The 15,354-nt window shown below is 40.3% G+C and overlaps 1 protein-coding gene across 2 annotated transcripts in view; it reads left to right on the top strand.

Annotated features, from left to right (window-relative positions):
- Positions 1–15,354, top strand: part of rasl12 (RAS-like, family 12) — a 32,662-nt gene that overhangs the window by 15,040 nt on the left and 2,268 nt on the right. For both annotated transcript variants that reach the window (XM_061737016.1, XM_061737008.1), the window contains exon 5: positions 13,735–14,147. In XM_061737016.1, coding sequence (XP_061593000.1) covers positions 13,735–14,068 — 334 coding nt within the window. In that variant the 3' untranslated portion in view covers positions 14,069–14,147. The remainder of the gene's footprint in view (positions 1–13,734; positions 14,148–15,354) is intronic.

Below are 15,354 nucleotides of genomic sequence, written 5' to 3'. Positions count from 1 at the left end.
TGTAGCTTTATATCTAGATTACCTCAAAATCTGTTAAGATATTCATATCATCTGTAAGATCTGTGTAGACTTCACCCTCCACTAAACATGCTGCATGAAGACATTCAACACGGTATAAAAGAGTTTTCTAACCCGGCAGGAGGGTCAGAGTCCGCATTGTTTAATGAAATCTTTGCACCTTTTACATTCACTGTCTCTGCAAGAAGATCAGCCCATATGTGTGTGTGGTGGAAAGCTTTCACATTCCTCTCTAGTGGATGTATTTAAATAAATGCCTATGCCACGAGCTCTAAATGTGCTATACTCACTTTAATATCTTTATATTTTTCATTCATCAATTTAATATACACAGTTTATCTTTCAAATTATTCTCTTACACCACAATTCAAATGCAATGTTTGGTTTTCATTAGTCAATTCATTGGATGGATACATTTTTTTTTACGTATGGATACATTTTTATTAGTTTTTCATAAGTTAGGAAAGTGCTGTTCTTAATTTTATTACAAAGGTGAAAAAAGGTCATCCTCAAAACCTGTTTAATATGCAAAACTAACTCCCAGGTTCCTAACTGTAGTACCAGAGGCCAAGGTAATCCCATCTAGAGGAACTAGAGCTAGACATTATTGGCCCTTTTCCACTAGTACCCGACTCGCCTCGGTTTTATTCTTTTCCATTAGGAGTCGGGCTGTATCTGACATCATCACACTACAGGCCACCGATTGGTCGGGGGGTTGGAGTCAGACGTCTGAGTCAGGAGGAGGAAATCAGAGAAAGAGAGACTCGCTGCTTCTTCATTTTATTCAACAGGCAATGGCAGTAAAAGTCTGTTTCATGATCCAACTCTGAGGGTCAGATGTTCATAAACCTGGTGCTGAGGAGAGAATTAAAAAGGGATCTAGACGGCGATAAGGAACGACCAGATCTACCAGGAGCTCTGTCTCTTCATAGCTGCTCACGGCTCCAGCTGACTTTTCAGCAGCACAGTGACAAACTAACATTAAAAAGCGTTGCCACTTGAAGCTTCTCTCACTCTCATTTTTATAACTTGATATCAAACACAAGCCACAGACCCAGCAGCACATCTATCATCTCCTCCAGGTTCTACATCTTTAGTGTTGTTGTCTTCTTATTTTAGATCACACAATTTAATACGTCACAGCAGCTTCACTCCAACCTCCTACTTCTGCTCCAGGTGCTGAATTGTAGTGGAAAAGAAACCAGACTGAGTTGAGCCGAGCCGAGTAGGTGCTGGTGGAAAAGCGCCATATGTTCCAAATACAGCAAATTCAGTTGTATCTGAATTTACCTGGAGAACGTTGTGAGTAATCCAGGTCTTTATGTCTTCAAGACATGCTTGTAGCCTGACCAACTGGTTAGTTTCCCCCGGTTGGGAGGACAAGTATAGCTGATAATCATCAGCATTGCAATGGAAATGCATGGCACGCCATCACACCCAGTGGAAGCCCATATAGGGTGAAAAGAATTGGTCCAAACACTGAACCCTGCGGAACTCCGTGGCTACAGTAATGGCGCTTTTCCACTAGTACCTACTCAGCCCGACTCGCCTCGGCGCGGCTCGTCCCGGCTCCACCCGCTTTGTCCTCGTTTGTTTTTCCACAGCCAGGTGAGAAGTGGGCGGGTTGGGGTGAAGCTGCTGTGACGTACTCGATTGCGCAATCCCTTTGTTTGTGTCGGCGCTGTTCAGAAATCAGCTGGAGCCGCGAGCGGCTGAGAGTAAAACAGCCCGTCTACATCCCTTTTTTAATTCTCTCCTCAGCACCAGGTTTATGAACATCTGCACCTCAGAGTTGGACCACCAAACAAACGTTTGCGCTTTATAATAAAATCGCAGCGAGCCGCGAGTCGCTCTCGCGCTGACTCCCGCTCGTGCTGACTCCCGCTTCTTGATTCAAACGTCTGACGGCCCCGCCCCCGACCAATCAGTGGCCTGTAATGTGTTGACATCAGATATAGTGCCGGCTCAGCACGCTTAGAACCTCGGCAGGATAGTTACAGAAAAAGTATCTGCTTGGCACGGCTCCACCCGCCTCGGCCCGTAGTGGAAAAGCGCAAGACGGGGGCGTGGCGGGTAGAAGCCACTGAGTAGGTACTAGTGGAAAAGCACCATAAGTCTGGTATGTGAGGAAGACTCTTCATTTACGAACTGGAATCTATCAGATAGCAATTACTTAAACCAGTCGAATGATGTACCTTTAATCCCAATAACAGACTCTAGTGTGATCCCATATTATTATTTATTTAACAGAAACAAAGTGACAAAGCAGAAGCACTGTGTACAAAATAAGCCATATCAAAAAATGTAATAATCTGTATTACTTTTAGTAGCAATAACTTGAAGCAATCATTGGATATGTTCCAGGGGACATACTTTCATGAATACAGACACAGTATAGCACTTTGTGTGTGCTAGGATATGAATAGAGTCCTGCTCAAACTCAGACTCTGCATCTAGACAGGTTTTAATCCCTGGATGTTTCTCCACCACCCATCCAGGAGGCATCCAGGGGAAACTTGTGCAGACTTCAGACAGCAGAATGCATTTCTCATCAACAAGCAGAAGTAAAAGTGGAAGATAAAGGAGTCAAAGAGATGGTTATAACTTTGTCGTTATGTAACAGAATGTATCTGAATCTTTCAGATGTTTTCATGTGAGAATTTACTGCCTCTAACTTAATATCTCATTACATTATCAGCATAGAGCGTATTTTAACATTTTCTTTGAAGTTTCAGTTATTTATAATAAAGCTGAAACAGAAAAGGATAAATCCCATTAAAAACACTTCATGTAAAGTATACAGCGATAAACACTTTCCGGAGGAGTCCAGGTTTATTCTGACTCATATTAATGCTCAGAGTGTTTTTTGGTTGCTTTATTAAATTGGATACATTTTTAAAGACTTCCTTGCTCTGCTGCGTGTTTAAGTACACAAGTAAGTGTTGTTCCAGTTGCAGAAAGACTGAAATTCATGCTCCCATCTTCCAAAGTACATCACCCCGACTCATATTTGCCAATTATGAACTATGAAGTACACGAGTCCGAACTTTGATTAAGAAAGGGCTGATAGGTTCCTCAGCTGCTTTACCCACCGCTAGGGCGGCAACCGTCCCTTGAAAAACAGAATCGTCCCGTATTTATAAACTAAGGTACATGTCCCGTATGGAGCTGATAAGGGAAGCACTTTGACCCGTATTACTGTGAGAGTCAAAAAATAATCATTAAATGCCAATGGAAAATGGTATCGAGTTATTTTTTTCTATTTTACTACAACTTTCTGTTTGCACTTTTGTTATTGCACTAAAAATGTGCACTATTACAGAATGGATGTTCTGCTTTCTTTCTATTGTTTTATATTAATTTATACAATTTTAAGTTAAACAGGACAGGTTTCTGTTTAAGAAAGATACTTATTTTATTCAGTTCATCTTGTTATTCAACCCAGTCTCACACAAAAACGTACCCTGCCTACGTTGGTCCAAAGTGCAAAAACGTAGAGGGGCTACAATATTGGCCCTTGAAATATATAACTGTTACGTTTTTTTAGCCCTTAAAACGTATAACTGTTACATTTTTCTGCCGATTCGTTTTGCGCCCAAGTCACGTGACTTTTAAGATTCTGGCCGTGATACCAACAAACACGGTGGACATTTTTCATTTTTGAGTGAAGAAAATCAATATTTTGAGTTAGTTTCTGCATAGAAATGCGTTTTGATTACATTTCTAGCAATACATATTTCACTTTCATAATATTCACTCAGTAAATGTATATAATCTCTTGCTTGCTCGTGGTTGCAAGGTTTTTTCAGATCTCGTCAGAATAATGTAAATCTGGAACGTTTTAAAAACGTGAAATGGTTACATTTTTGGTTGCTGTACACGCTGTGAAGAAAATCAATATTTTGAGTTAGTTTCTGCATAGAAATGCGTTTTGATTACATTTCTAGCAATACATATTTCACTTTCATAATATTCACTCAGTAAATGTATATAATCTCTTGCTTGCTCGTGGTTGCAAGGTTTTTTCAGATCTCGTCAGAATAATGTAAAACTGGAACTTTTTAATAACGTGAAATCGTTACGTTTTTGGTTGCTGGACAGTGCTGTGAAAAAAAAAATCAATATCTTGAGTTAGTTTCTGCATAGAAATGTGTTTTGATTACATTTCTAGAAATACATATTTCACTTTAATAATATTCACTCAATAAATGTACATAATCTCTTGCTTGCTCTGGTTGCAAGGTTTTTTTCAGATCTCATCAGAATAATGTAAATCTGGAACGTTTGAATAACGTGAAATCGTTACGTTTTTGGTTGCTGGACACGCTGGGAAAAAAATCAATATCTTGAGTTAGTTTCTGCATAGAAATGCATTTTGATTACATTTCTAGCAATACATATTTCAATTTCATAATATTCACTCAATAAATGTACATAATCTCTTGCTTGCTCTGGTTGCAAGGTTTTTCAGATCTCGTCAGAATACCCTGGCTACGTTGGTCCAAATGCAAAAACGTAGAGGGGTTACAATATTAGCCCTTGAAATGTATAACTGTTACATTTTTCTAGCCCTTGAAATGTATAACTGTTACATTTTTCTGCCTATTCGTTTTGCGTCCAAGTCACGTGACTTTTAAGATTCTGGCAGTGATACCAACAAACATGGTGGACATTTTTCATTTTTGAGTGAAAAAAATCTATATTTTGAGTTAACAAACACGGTGGACATTTTTCAGTTTTGAGTGAAAAAAATCTATATTTTGAGTTAGTTTCTGCATAGAAATGCGATTTGATTACATTTATAGCAATATATAAATGTAGATAATCTCTTGCTTGCTCTGGTTGCAAGGTTTTTTCAGATCTCGTCAGAATAATGTAAAACTGGAACTTTTTAATAACGTGAAATCGTTACGTTTTTGGTTGCTGGACAGTGCTGTGAAAAAAAATCAATATCTTGAGTTAGTTTCTGCATAGAAATGCGTTTTGATTACATTTCTAGCAATACATATTTCAATTTCATAATATTCACTCAATAAATGTACATAATCTCTTGCTTGCTCTGGTTGCAAGGTTTTTTCAGATTTCGTCAGAATACCCTGGCTACGGTGGTCCAAAGTGCAAAAACGTAGAGGGGTTACAATATTCAACCCAGTCTCACAGGAAAACGTGGTACAGGCTACGTTGGTCCACATTGCAAAACGTGGCCAATGTTACGATTTGCCCTCCTAAAACGTGAGATGTGAAACCGTTCCGTGGCTCATTCATTTTAATAGGTTTCGTTAGGTTTCGTTTCTGTCACGTGACTTTCAAGTTTTCGGCTGTGGAGGAAAAATAAAATTGCTGCCATTTCTTTGATTCTCGGTCTAAATTGCAATATTTTAAGATAGTTTCGCCATGAAAAGCAGATTTTATCATATTCATAGCAAGAAATATATTTTGGTTATTTTACCCTCATTTAATGAACAACATATACAAAATTCAGATTTCTATGACTTCTGCAACAGTGTTTCCTCTAAAACGTTCTGGCTGGTTAGGAGGGTGTAGAAACCTCTAGCTCTGAGAGCCTCCTGACTAATGGAACAGGGCCTATTTTGTGTCTTTTTTTGCATAGTTCACTAACGCCTTTAGCTAGGAGTCTGAATCAGACAGACGTTAGTTTGGTGGAGATCAGACCTGTACTTTTCGATGGGCGGGGCTTTGAAACGTCACCTTTTCCAACATTCGAACAGACACCGTTGCCACAATATTTGACCAAACCAAGTAAAACTTGACCTGTGGCCTCCATATGGGGCTTAAATTGGGCTTGCCAAGTCTCAACTCTGTAAACCCTCTGCAATGCCAACTAGCTCTGTGGAAGTCGTACAGCCACAAGACCAAAAAATCCGAGCAAAGGGCCTTCTGCATTGCAACATAGTCAAAAATCAGCCTCCCAGCTCAAAGCGTTAGTGAATTATTCAAAAAACACACAAAAAAGGCACGAAAAAGGCACCACACACGGTGACCTTTGGCATTTCCGAAGGTCGCACGGGTCTGGACCTCGGCACAGTGGATGAGAGTCACCTCCTGATACAGAGTCTAGAATTTCAGCTTCCTAGCTCAAAGCGTTAGTGAACTATGCAAAAAAAGACACGAAATAGTCTTAGCAGGCCGAAAAGCAACAGACGCGGTGACCTTTGACACTTCCGAAGGTCACAGAGATCTGAAAATCCGCACAGTGGATGAAAGTCACCTCCTGATACAGAGTCTAGAATTTCAGCTTCCTAGCTCAAAGCGTTAGTGAACTATGCAAAAAAAGACACGAAATAGTCTTAGCAGGCCGAAAAGCAACAGACGGGGTGACCTTTGACACTTCCGAAGGTCACAGAGATCTGAAAATCCGCACAGTGGATGAAAGTCACCTCCTGATACAGAGTCTAGAATTTCAGCTTCCTAGCTCAAAGCGTTAGTGAACTATGCAAAAAAAGACACGAAATAGTCTTAGCAGGCCGAAAAGCAACAGACGGGGTGACCTTTGACACTTCCGAAGGTCACAGAGATCTGAAAATCCGCACAGTGGATGAAAGTCACCTCTTGATACAGAGTCTAGAATTTCAGCTTCCTAGCTCAAAGCATTAGTGAACTGTTCAAAAATAGACACGAAATAGGCCTCATAACAATACATAACAAACCTCCTGTGTCTACTGAGCATTAATAACATCTCATAATCGAAGGAGAACTAATTAAAACGGATGTCCTTAACATGAACCTATTGTATTATTGAATTATCAAGGACACTTTCGTGTTTTTGTGTTTAGAAATGTTAAAATAGTTATATATAAATTAAAGCTGCAAGCAGCGATGAACGGGACCTCGCACGTGCAATTTGACTTGACTGATGATGATGATGATGGTGATGGTGATGATGATGATGGTGGTAGCGATGATGATGATGATGGTGATGATGATGAGGATGATGATGATGAAGGTGATGATGATGATGATGATGATGATGATGATGATGATGATGATGATGATGATCACATATCGGCCAATCAGCTACTAGTATCACTTCCGCCGTAGGCTCTGCGTTGGTGTAACGCGGAACCATAAATCAGCCTGGAAGTTACACGTGTCATTTGTTGATGTTTTTTCCAGGATTCTGATTGGCTGGCATGATGCTCTCAGCGTGAAACAACTCTTTTTTTTCTCACAATCGAAGGGAAAAACATGAAAATTGGTGTGCAGGAAATTAACCCACTAATGTTGTGTAAAACAAGCACATGGTTCATACATTTCCGTCAATAAGATCCATTAAATGAGGGTAAAATAACCAAAATATATTTCTTGCTATGAATATGATAAAATCTGCTTTTCATGGCGAAACTATCTTAAAATATTGCAATTTAGACCGAGAATCAAAGAAATGGCAGCAATTTTATTTTTCCTCCACATCCGAAAACTTGAAAGTCACGTGACAGAAACGAAACCTAACGAAACCTATTAAAATGAATGAGCCACGGAACGGTTTCACATCTCACGTTTTAGGAGGGCAAATCGTAACATTGGCCACGTTTTGCAATGTGGACCAACGTAGCCTGTACCACGTTTTTCTGTGAGACTGGGTTGAATATTGTAACCCCTCTACGTTTTTGCACTTTGGACCACCGTAGCCAGGGTATTCTGATGAAATCTGAAAAAACCTTGCAACCAGAGCAAGCAAGAGATTATGTACATTTATTGAGTGAATATTATGAAATTGAAATATGTATTGCTAGAAATGTAATCAAAACGCATTTCTATGCAGAAACTAACTCAAGATATTGATTTTTTTTCACAGCACTGTCCAGCAACCAAAAACGTAACGATTTCACGTTATTAAAAAGTTCCAGTTTTACATTATTCTGACGAGATCTGAAAAAACCTTGCAACCAGAGCAAGCAAGAGATTATCTACATTTATATATTGCTATAAATGTAATCAAATCGCATTTCTATGCAGAAACTAACTCAAAATATAGATTTTTTTCACTCAAAACTGAAAAATGTCCACCGTGTTTGTTAACTCAAAATATAGATTTTTTTCACTCAAAAATGAAAAATGTCCACCATGTTTGTTGGTATCACGGCCAGAATCTTAAAAGTCACGTGACTTGGACGCAAAACGAATAGGCAGAAAAAATGTAACAGTTATACATTTCAAGGGCTAGAAAAATGTAACAGTTATACATTTCAAGGGCTAATATTGTAACCCCTCTACGTTTTTGCATTTGGACCAACGTAGCCAGGGTATTCTGACGAGATCTGAAAAACCTTGCAACCAGAGCAAGCAAGAGATTATGTACATTTATTGAGTGAATATTATTAAAGTGAAATATGTATTTCTAGAAATGTAATCAAAACACATTTCTATGCAGAAACTAACTCAAGATATTGATTTTTTTTTTCACAGCACTGTCCAGCAACCAAAAATGTAACGATTTCACGTTATTAAAAAGTTCCAGTTTTACATTATTCTGACGAGATCTGAAAAAACCTTGCAACCACGAGCAAGCAAGAGATTATATACATTTACTGAGTGAATATTATGAAAGTGAAATATGTATTGCTAGAAATGTAATCAAAACGCATTTCTATGCAGAAACTAACTCAAAATATTGATTTTCTTCACAGCGTGTACAGCAACCAAAAATGTAACCATTTCACGTTTTTAAAACGTTCCAGATTTACATTATTCTGACGAGATCTGAAAAAACCTTGCAACCAGAGCAAGCAAGAGATTATATACATTTACTGAGTGAATATTATGAAAGTGAAATATGTATTGCTAGAAATGTAATCAAAACGCATTTCTATGCAGAAACTAACTCAAAATATTGATTTTCTTCACTCAAAAATGAAAAATGTTTGTTGGTATCACGGCCAGAATCTTAAAAGTCACGTGACTTGGGCGCAAAACGAATCGGCAGAAAAATGTAACAGTTATACGTTTTAAGGGCTAAAAAAACGTAACAGTTATACATTTCAAGGGCTAATATTGTAGCCCCTCTACGTTTTTGCACTTTGGACCAACGTAGGCAGGGTACGTTTTTGTGTGAGACTGGGTTGTGTTATTTTGTATTAAAGTGATTTTCTGGATAATAATTTGTTTTCCATGTGTTCATGGGATTCAAAAATATGCATCTAATTCAATTCAGGTTCGAGTCAAATAGTTAAAAAATCATTTCACTCACAAAAAAAGGGGCTAAAATTCACCACGCCAGGAAAGGTGAAGGCAATCGGGTTGGCCGGCCCTGACGATGAGGTGTCCCTTATTTATTATTCAGGGAGTTGGCTACCCTAGCCACCACGCTACCACCATGACACTCCCGGCATCCCACTCTCATCGGCTCTGAATCTCAAACCAAATGAAACCAGTTTTACTCACGTGTTTAAACTCTCCCCTCTGTCATGAGAGTTTAAAGCTGCACCGTCGTTTGATAATCATTTGTCCAGCACTCTCTTCCTCCCCAATCCCACGCGAGGTGCTCAGCAGTCCACGCTCAGTTATCTGACCGCTCTGACTGCTGCGTACTTGTACTTCCTGTGCACTTTGCAGAGGGCGTCTTTTCAGCGTGAACAAGTATCAGGTCAAGACAAGTCAGCTTTATTAATATAGCACAGTTCAATCAAAGTGTATCACAGAACAAAAGATAAAACATAGAAAAATATTAGGGCTGGGGATCCATTCAAATGTGAAGAATCGATTCAATTCTGATTCTTAAGATTCAGAATCGATTATCAGGATTTGATTCGATCCGATATTGATTTGGGTTAGTGTCATTAAAACAGTTTTTTGAGCTGTTGCCTGAATGATATGACTGTAAAATAACTAGTGAAATAATAATTTCACAATAATTGTTGTGAAATAACTAAGAAATAAATAACTCAGGCCTTTCAATATCCATTTAAAGTACAAAAAAGAAAGAAATTGCAACAGTTCATGCAGGAAACAAATCATTTTAGCTTGTCTAAATTATTCTGTCACCACGCACACATATATTCAGGAGTGTCATGACAAACTGTGTGTCCGACTACTGGGATTAAAGTTCACCGGGCGAAAATGTAATTATAAAAAAATCGATCTTTAGACATAAGAATCGATTTTTAGGAATTAATATGAGAATCGATTTAGAATCGGAAAATCGATTTTTTTCAACACAGGCCTAAAAAATATATTATACATGATACAATAATGATAAATGGCAGTAAAATTTAAAGTAACAAAAGCCCATAAACAAAAACATTCAAATGATCAAAGGAATTAAACTAATAAAACCATCTTAAATATGGTTTGAGAGGATCCTAAAGTGGACCTCAGGGGGGGCAGCACACTCTGTGTTGCTTCAGTTGATAAATGTCTGTGAGCAGAAACCCTGCCAGTTATTAATATTGAACTACAGGTAAGACCCGTCTGGAGGGAGTTTGGACCCGGGTCGTCGCGTGGCGACGGGGTCGTCGTCTTATGTGACATTATTCTGTCAGATGTAGAAGTTGATGGATGTTTAGTGCGCCGGCTTACGAAGCAGCTGCTCCAACCTGGTTCTTCGTCTTGTTTTTTTCTTTCTTTTATGGCATCACGTTGCAGATTTACTGGTGTGCTTTGGATCACTGTTCCCTTGCATAATTCAGAACTGATAGAAATTGAGCTGCCAGCCGGGTGACCTTACGTTGGACTCAGATACTCCGTATATCGGAGTACTTTGTCATGCAGGGGAGTTCAGCCAGATTCAAAGACTGAGAGGTGGAGCGGGTCATGTCGTCTTCCACGTCAGGACCGGAGCGAGATCAAACTATAAACCCTCCACCAGCGAGCAGCGTTTCCAAACAAGCAGCATGTGAATACTTTGAATTCATCTTAAATTGTATTGTCAATAATATTAAGATTTACACGCCAACTGAAGTCCTGTTTACATATTTATGTAACATACAAATGCATATATTTTGAATTTGAATAGAATTTTCTTTTTCAGTGGTTTCAAATGTTCTTTTTTAACCTTCCACACAAGATGGGCAGCAACAGCTGCGTCTCTAAGATTGCTGCTGATGCTTTTCCCCTGTTGCATTGTATCAGCAGACACGTGAATACTCCAGACGAAGCCCCTGCTCACTGGGTCATGATTAATGACTCAGGTGCCGGTGATCAATAAATACACTTGATCGTGACTTACTCTCTTAATTCCGGTTTAAATGTTCCAAACTGCTCTATGCATTTGTTCTTAGTTTTTGGTAAATATGGAATGACGGGGTGCGTGTATCTCAGGCTGGATTTACCTAAAAACAAGACAACATAGGACACCATAATGCATAATTTAGGGAGCTTTCAGACCTGTGGCCCGTTTGTTTTGTTCCGATTCAGGGGCTAAATCGATACAGTTGTTTCGTTGCTCTTTTGTGGTGTTTGTGTTCACAAGGCAACCGTCTGTAGCGTTTCAAAGCTGATAACAAATGCCATGAACCAACTGGTCTCTCATTGGTCAGAAATGAACATGGAAGGAGTTTCCTCCTCCGTACCCCGGGAAAAACAACTATGGTTATAACCCCACTTGTAAAACTAGATGTAAGAACTTTCTGTTGTAGTTAGATTATAATCCACCGTGATTAAGACCATGGAAGCAGACAACAGATTAACAAATTTGCAGAAAAATCTTTCAATTCATATTTTGCACTACTGTAGTCTACTCTAGTCCGTTAACATAATATTGTTTATAATAATATTAATTATTCTGTTTTTGTACAATAATTAACATACCTTTGTTAATGTATGAATCATCACTCACATAAAAAAATATTTTTATTTTTTATTTTTTATCTCTTGGGCGCCCCCTAGTGGTCAGAGGGCTCTAAGCAGCTGCTTAGTTCGCTTATGCCTTGGGCCGGTGTTCTGCCATTATTTGCTGCTTTGACAAAAAATGCTACCTAATGGTTTTCTACCTTTGTAGAGCTACAATTTTACTGTGTTTTACTCCCTAAACCACTTCCTTTCCCCCCAAGTGGTCCTTGTCGCTTGCCAGGCCGTCATTGTAAATAAGAATGTTCTTAATGACCTGGGGCCTCATTTAAAATGGAGTGTGCAGGATTCATACTAAAAGTGCACGTACACCCAAAAGCCGAAAATGGCGGGCGCAAAAAAAAATCCGGATCAATAAAACCATGTGCACACAGACTTGCACGCAATGTTCGCTTTATAAATCCCAGTCCAGCTGGAAGGCTGCGCAGCTGAATCCGCCTCATATCCCGCCTTCTACACGCCCGCTTTTTAACATAAATACATATGGATGAGCTGAGCATGCGCAGTGGCTTCCTGCAGCCTGTTTGGCGTCAGAATGAATGAGAGGGTGTCCAGCCACCGTGCCACTAAATTTCACTGAGATCTGAGATCGAAATGTTGAGGATGAGGTGGAGGACAGGAAAATGACATTATTTTGTGGTCACAGTAAAAGTAGAAAAATAAATAGTATAAAATACAGCGAGTGAGTGGCAGCACGCCGTTGCTGCGCGGAACGCCGTGAGTGCCCCGGCGCAACAGGGGGGACACACGTCCCCCCGTCTTTTCAAAATCATGTTTTTGTCCCCCCCACTTTTTACAGTTTAAAAACTAACGGTAGGATCAGCCATTAATTGCAAATCATGGACACACCCTGTGCGAAGACTATGTGAGAACAGCCCCGCAGCCCCGCTTCACCCCTCGCTCCCCCTCCTCCTCTCCCGTCTCCCCTCAGAGCTGCTCAGGGCGGGTTTATGGTTCTGCGTTACACCAACGCAGAGCCTACGGCATAGGTGCGTGTCGCCGCGTACCCTACGGCGTAGGCTCTGCGTCGTTTTAACGCGGGACCCTAATTTAGGCACCATACACCCGCACGTAAAGGTTTCACGCGTGCGTAAAACTCATTATATATATAAAAAAATCTGTGTCCCTTTAGGGAAGAAATGAGGGGCTCCGTGGAGCCCCTAAACGCTCTACGAAGCCCCTCATTTGTTCTGTCCTAAAGCGGTGGGTGAAGACGAGGTTCCCGGCGTGTCCTGCACCATGGCTGCAGCAGCAGCAGCACCAGAGTCCTGACTGACGCTGGGCTTCACACACAGAGGGACACGATCAGCGCTATTTTATTATAAGTCTGATATATGTTGTGATATGTGATGACATTACTAAGAGTATGACATGAATCTGGCTTCATTTCACCACCTCACAGCCTGCGTCGCCAGTTCCCCGTGTCTTAAGTAAATTCTTACGGGAGGGTCCGTGTTGCCATAAAGATAAGCAGATTTTTCGGTTAGTTTTTTCTTTTTAGATCCGAGGCTTTGCGTAGATGGCGGCTTCCGCAACTTTCAGGCGCTTTTTCTGTGCAAGCAAGCTTTATAGATGAGGCCCCTGCCTGGTTAAATAAAGGCGAACGACTGAATGAATATCAAATAAAGCGATAGAATTGTTTTTTTTCTCTCTTTATCGTATAATGTTCACAAAGTGTAATGCATTCATGTCATGCGTAGTGTATTTTGAAGGATCAAATACTCAACATCCCATATTATCAATTTTACATCGTGCAAGAAATGATTAGTGTGGCAATCAAACTTTGAAAATCGACTGTGCGCGTGCGCAGAACGACAAAGTAGCATTTCTCGGCAGGGAGCAAGGATTGGCAGAACACCGGCTCTGGTTGGCTTTAACTGTACAACATGTCAACCCTGCTTTCCCCCTCAGACAGGTGAGTCAGAGCGACGGCGAGGCTCTGGCCTCCCGCTTCGGCTGCTCCTTCTTCGAGGTGTCGGCCTGCCGGGACTTCCTCTCCGTGCGGCACGTCTTCTACGAGGCGGTGAGGAGGGCCAAGAGAGGGGGCGAGCGGGGCCACCTGGTCCGGGCGGTGTACGTCAGCGAGGAGCGAGCGCTGCTCGGCCTCCCGGCCTTCACCACTCCCTGCTACAAGGAGCTGCCGGCTCCCGCCACCGCCAAGCTGGTCACGGTCAAGACGTCCAGAGCCCAGAGCAAGAGACGCGCTGCCACCCTCACCCTGCTCAAAGGTTTCAAGATCTTCTGACGCACCGAGCCCCCCCAGCCCCCCCGCCTCCCCAGCACTGTGTCATCCGCCACTGCAACTCACACACCCATGGCTTCAGGTAATAATTCAGCAGGAGCAGAAGGGAGGGCAGATGTGTGCCACACAGAGACTGAGTGCATGAGACTGATTCCTTAAAATCTTTCCTCCCAGTGTAGAAACATCCTAGTTTTGGTTTTCTGATGGTCTCAGGAACCCTGGGGATCTTCCTCTCTATTGTGCCCAAATCAGGCAACAGAAACATGTTGGTGTATTTGGCACATGTGATACGGAAGAGTATCAGGGCCAGGCAGGAGAAAAGATTTTTTTTTAAATTATGCACTTCGAGAAAAAAGTTGAAATGTTGAGAAAAAAGTCGAAATGTCGAGATTAATGTTGAAGTACAATTTCGATTTTATTCACGAAATTGTATTTCAACTTTATTGACGAAATTTAAACTCGAAATCGTATTTCAACATTATTCTCGACATTTCAACTTTTTTCTCGACATTTCGACTTTTTTCTCAAAATTGTATTTCAACATTATTCTCGACATTTCAACTTTTTTCTCAAAATTGTATTTCAACATTAATCTCGACATTTCAACATTATTCTCGACATTTCGACTTTTTTCTCGAAATCGTATTTCAACATTATTCTCGACATTTCGACTTTTTTCTCGAAATCGTATTTCAATTATTCTCAATGTTTCAACTTTTTTCTCGAAATTGTATTTCAACATTAATCTCGAAATTTCAACTTTTTTCTCGACATTTCGACTTTTTTCTCGAAATTGTATTTCAATTATTCTCAACGTTTCAACTTTATTCTCGAAATCGTATTTCAACATTAATCTCGACATTTCAACTTTTTTCTCGACATTTTGACTTTTTTCTCGTCATTTTGACATTTTTCTTGAAATTGTAGTTCAACATTATTCCTAACGTTTCGACTTTTTTCTTGAAATTGTATTTCAACATTAATCTCGACATTTTGACTTTTTTCTCGAAATTTCAACTTTTTTCTCGAAGTGCACAATAAAAATCTTCCCCTCTCAAATATTTTTTCTCCTGGCTGGCCCTAATACTCTTCCGTACAGATGTGTGCAACACAGATGAGTGGCAGATTCAGAGCCTGTGCATGAGACTGATTCCTTGAAGACTTTCCTCCCGGCGTAGAAACAACCCAATTTCTTTTCTTCTGACGGTCTCAGGAAAGCTGCTGCAAGATGTGGACTGAAGTGCAGATTTTTTTTTACCTTCCTCTCTATTGTGCCCAAATGAGGCAGA

Source organism: Cololabis saira, chromosome 2 (assembly GCF_033807715.1).
Source record: "Cololabis saira isolate AMF1-May2022 chromosome 2, fColSai1.1, whole genome shotgun sequence".
NCBI lineage: Eukaryota > Metazoa > Chordata > Actinopteri > Beloniformes > Belonidae > Cololabis > Cololabis saira.
Note: the sequence above shows the minus strand (reverse complement) of the source record. Positions and strands in the feature narration are given on the sequence as shown.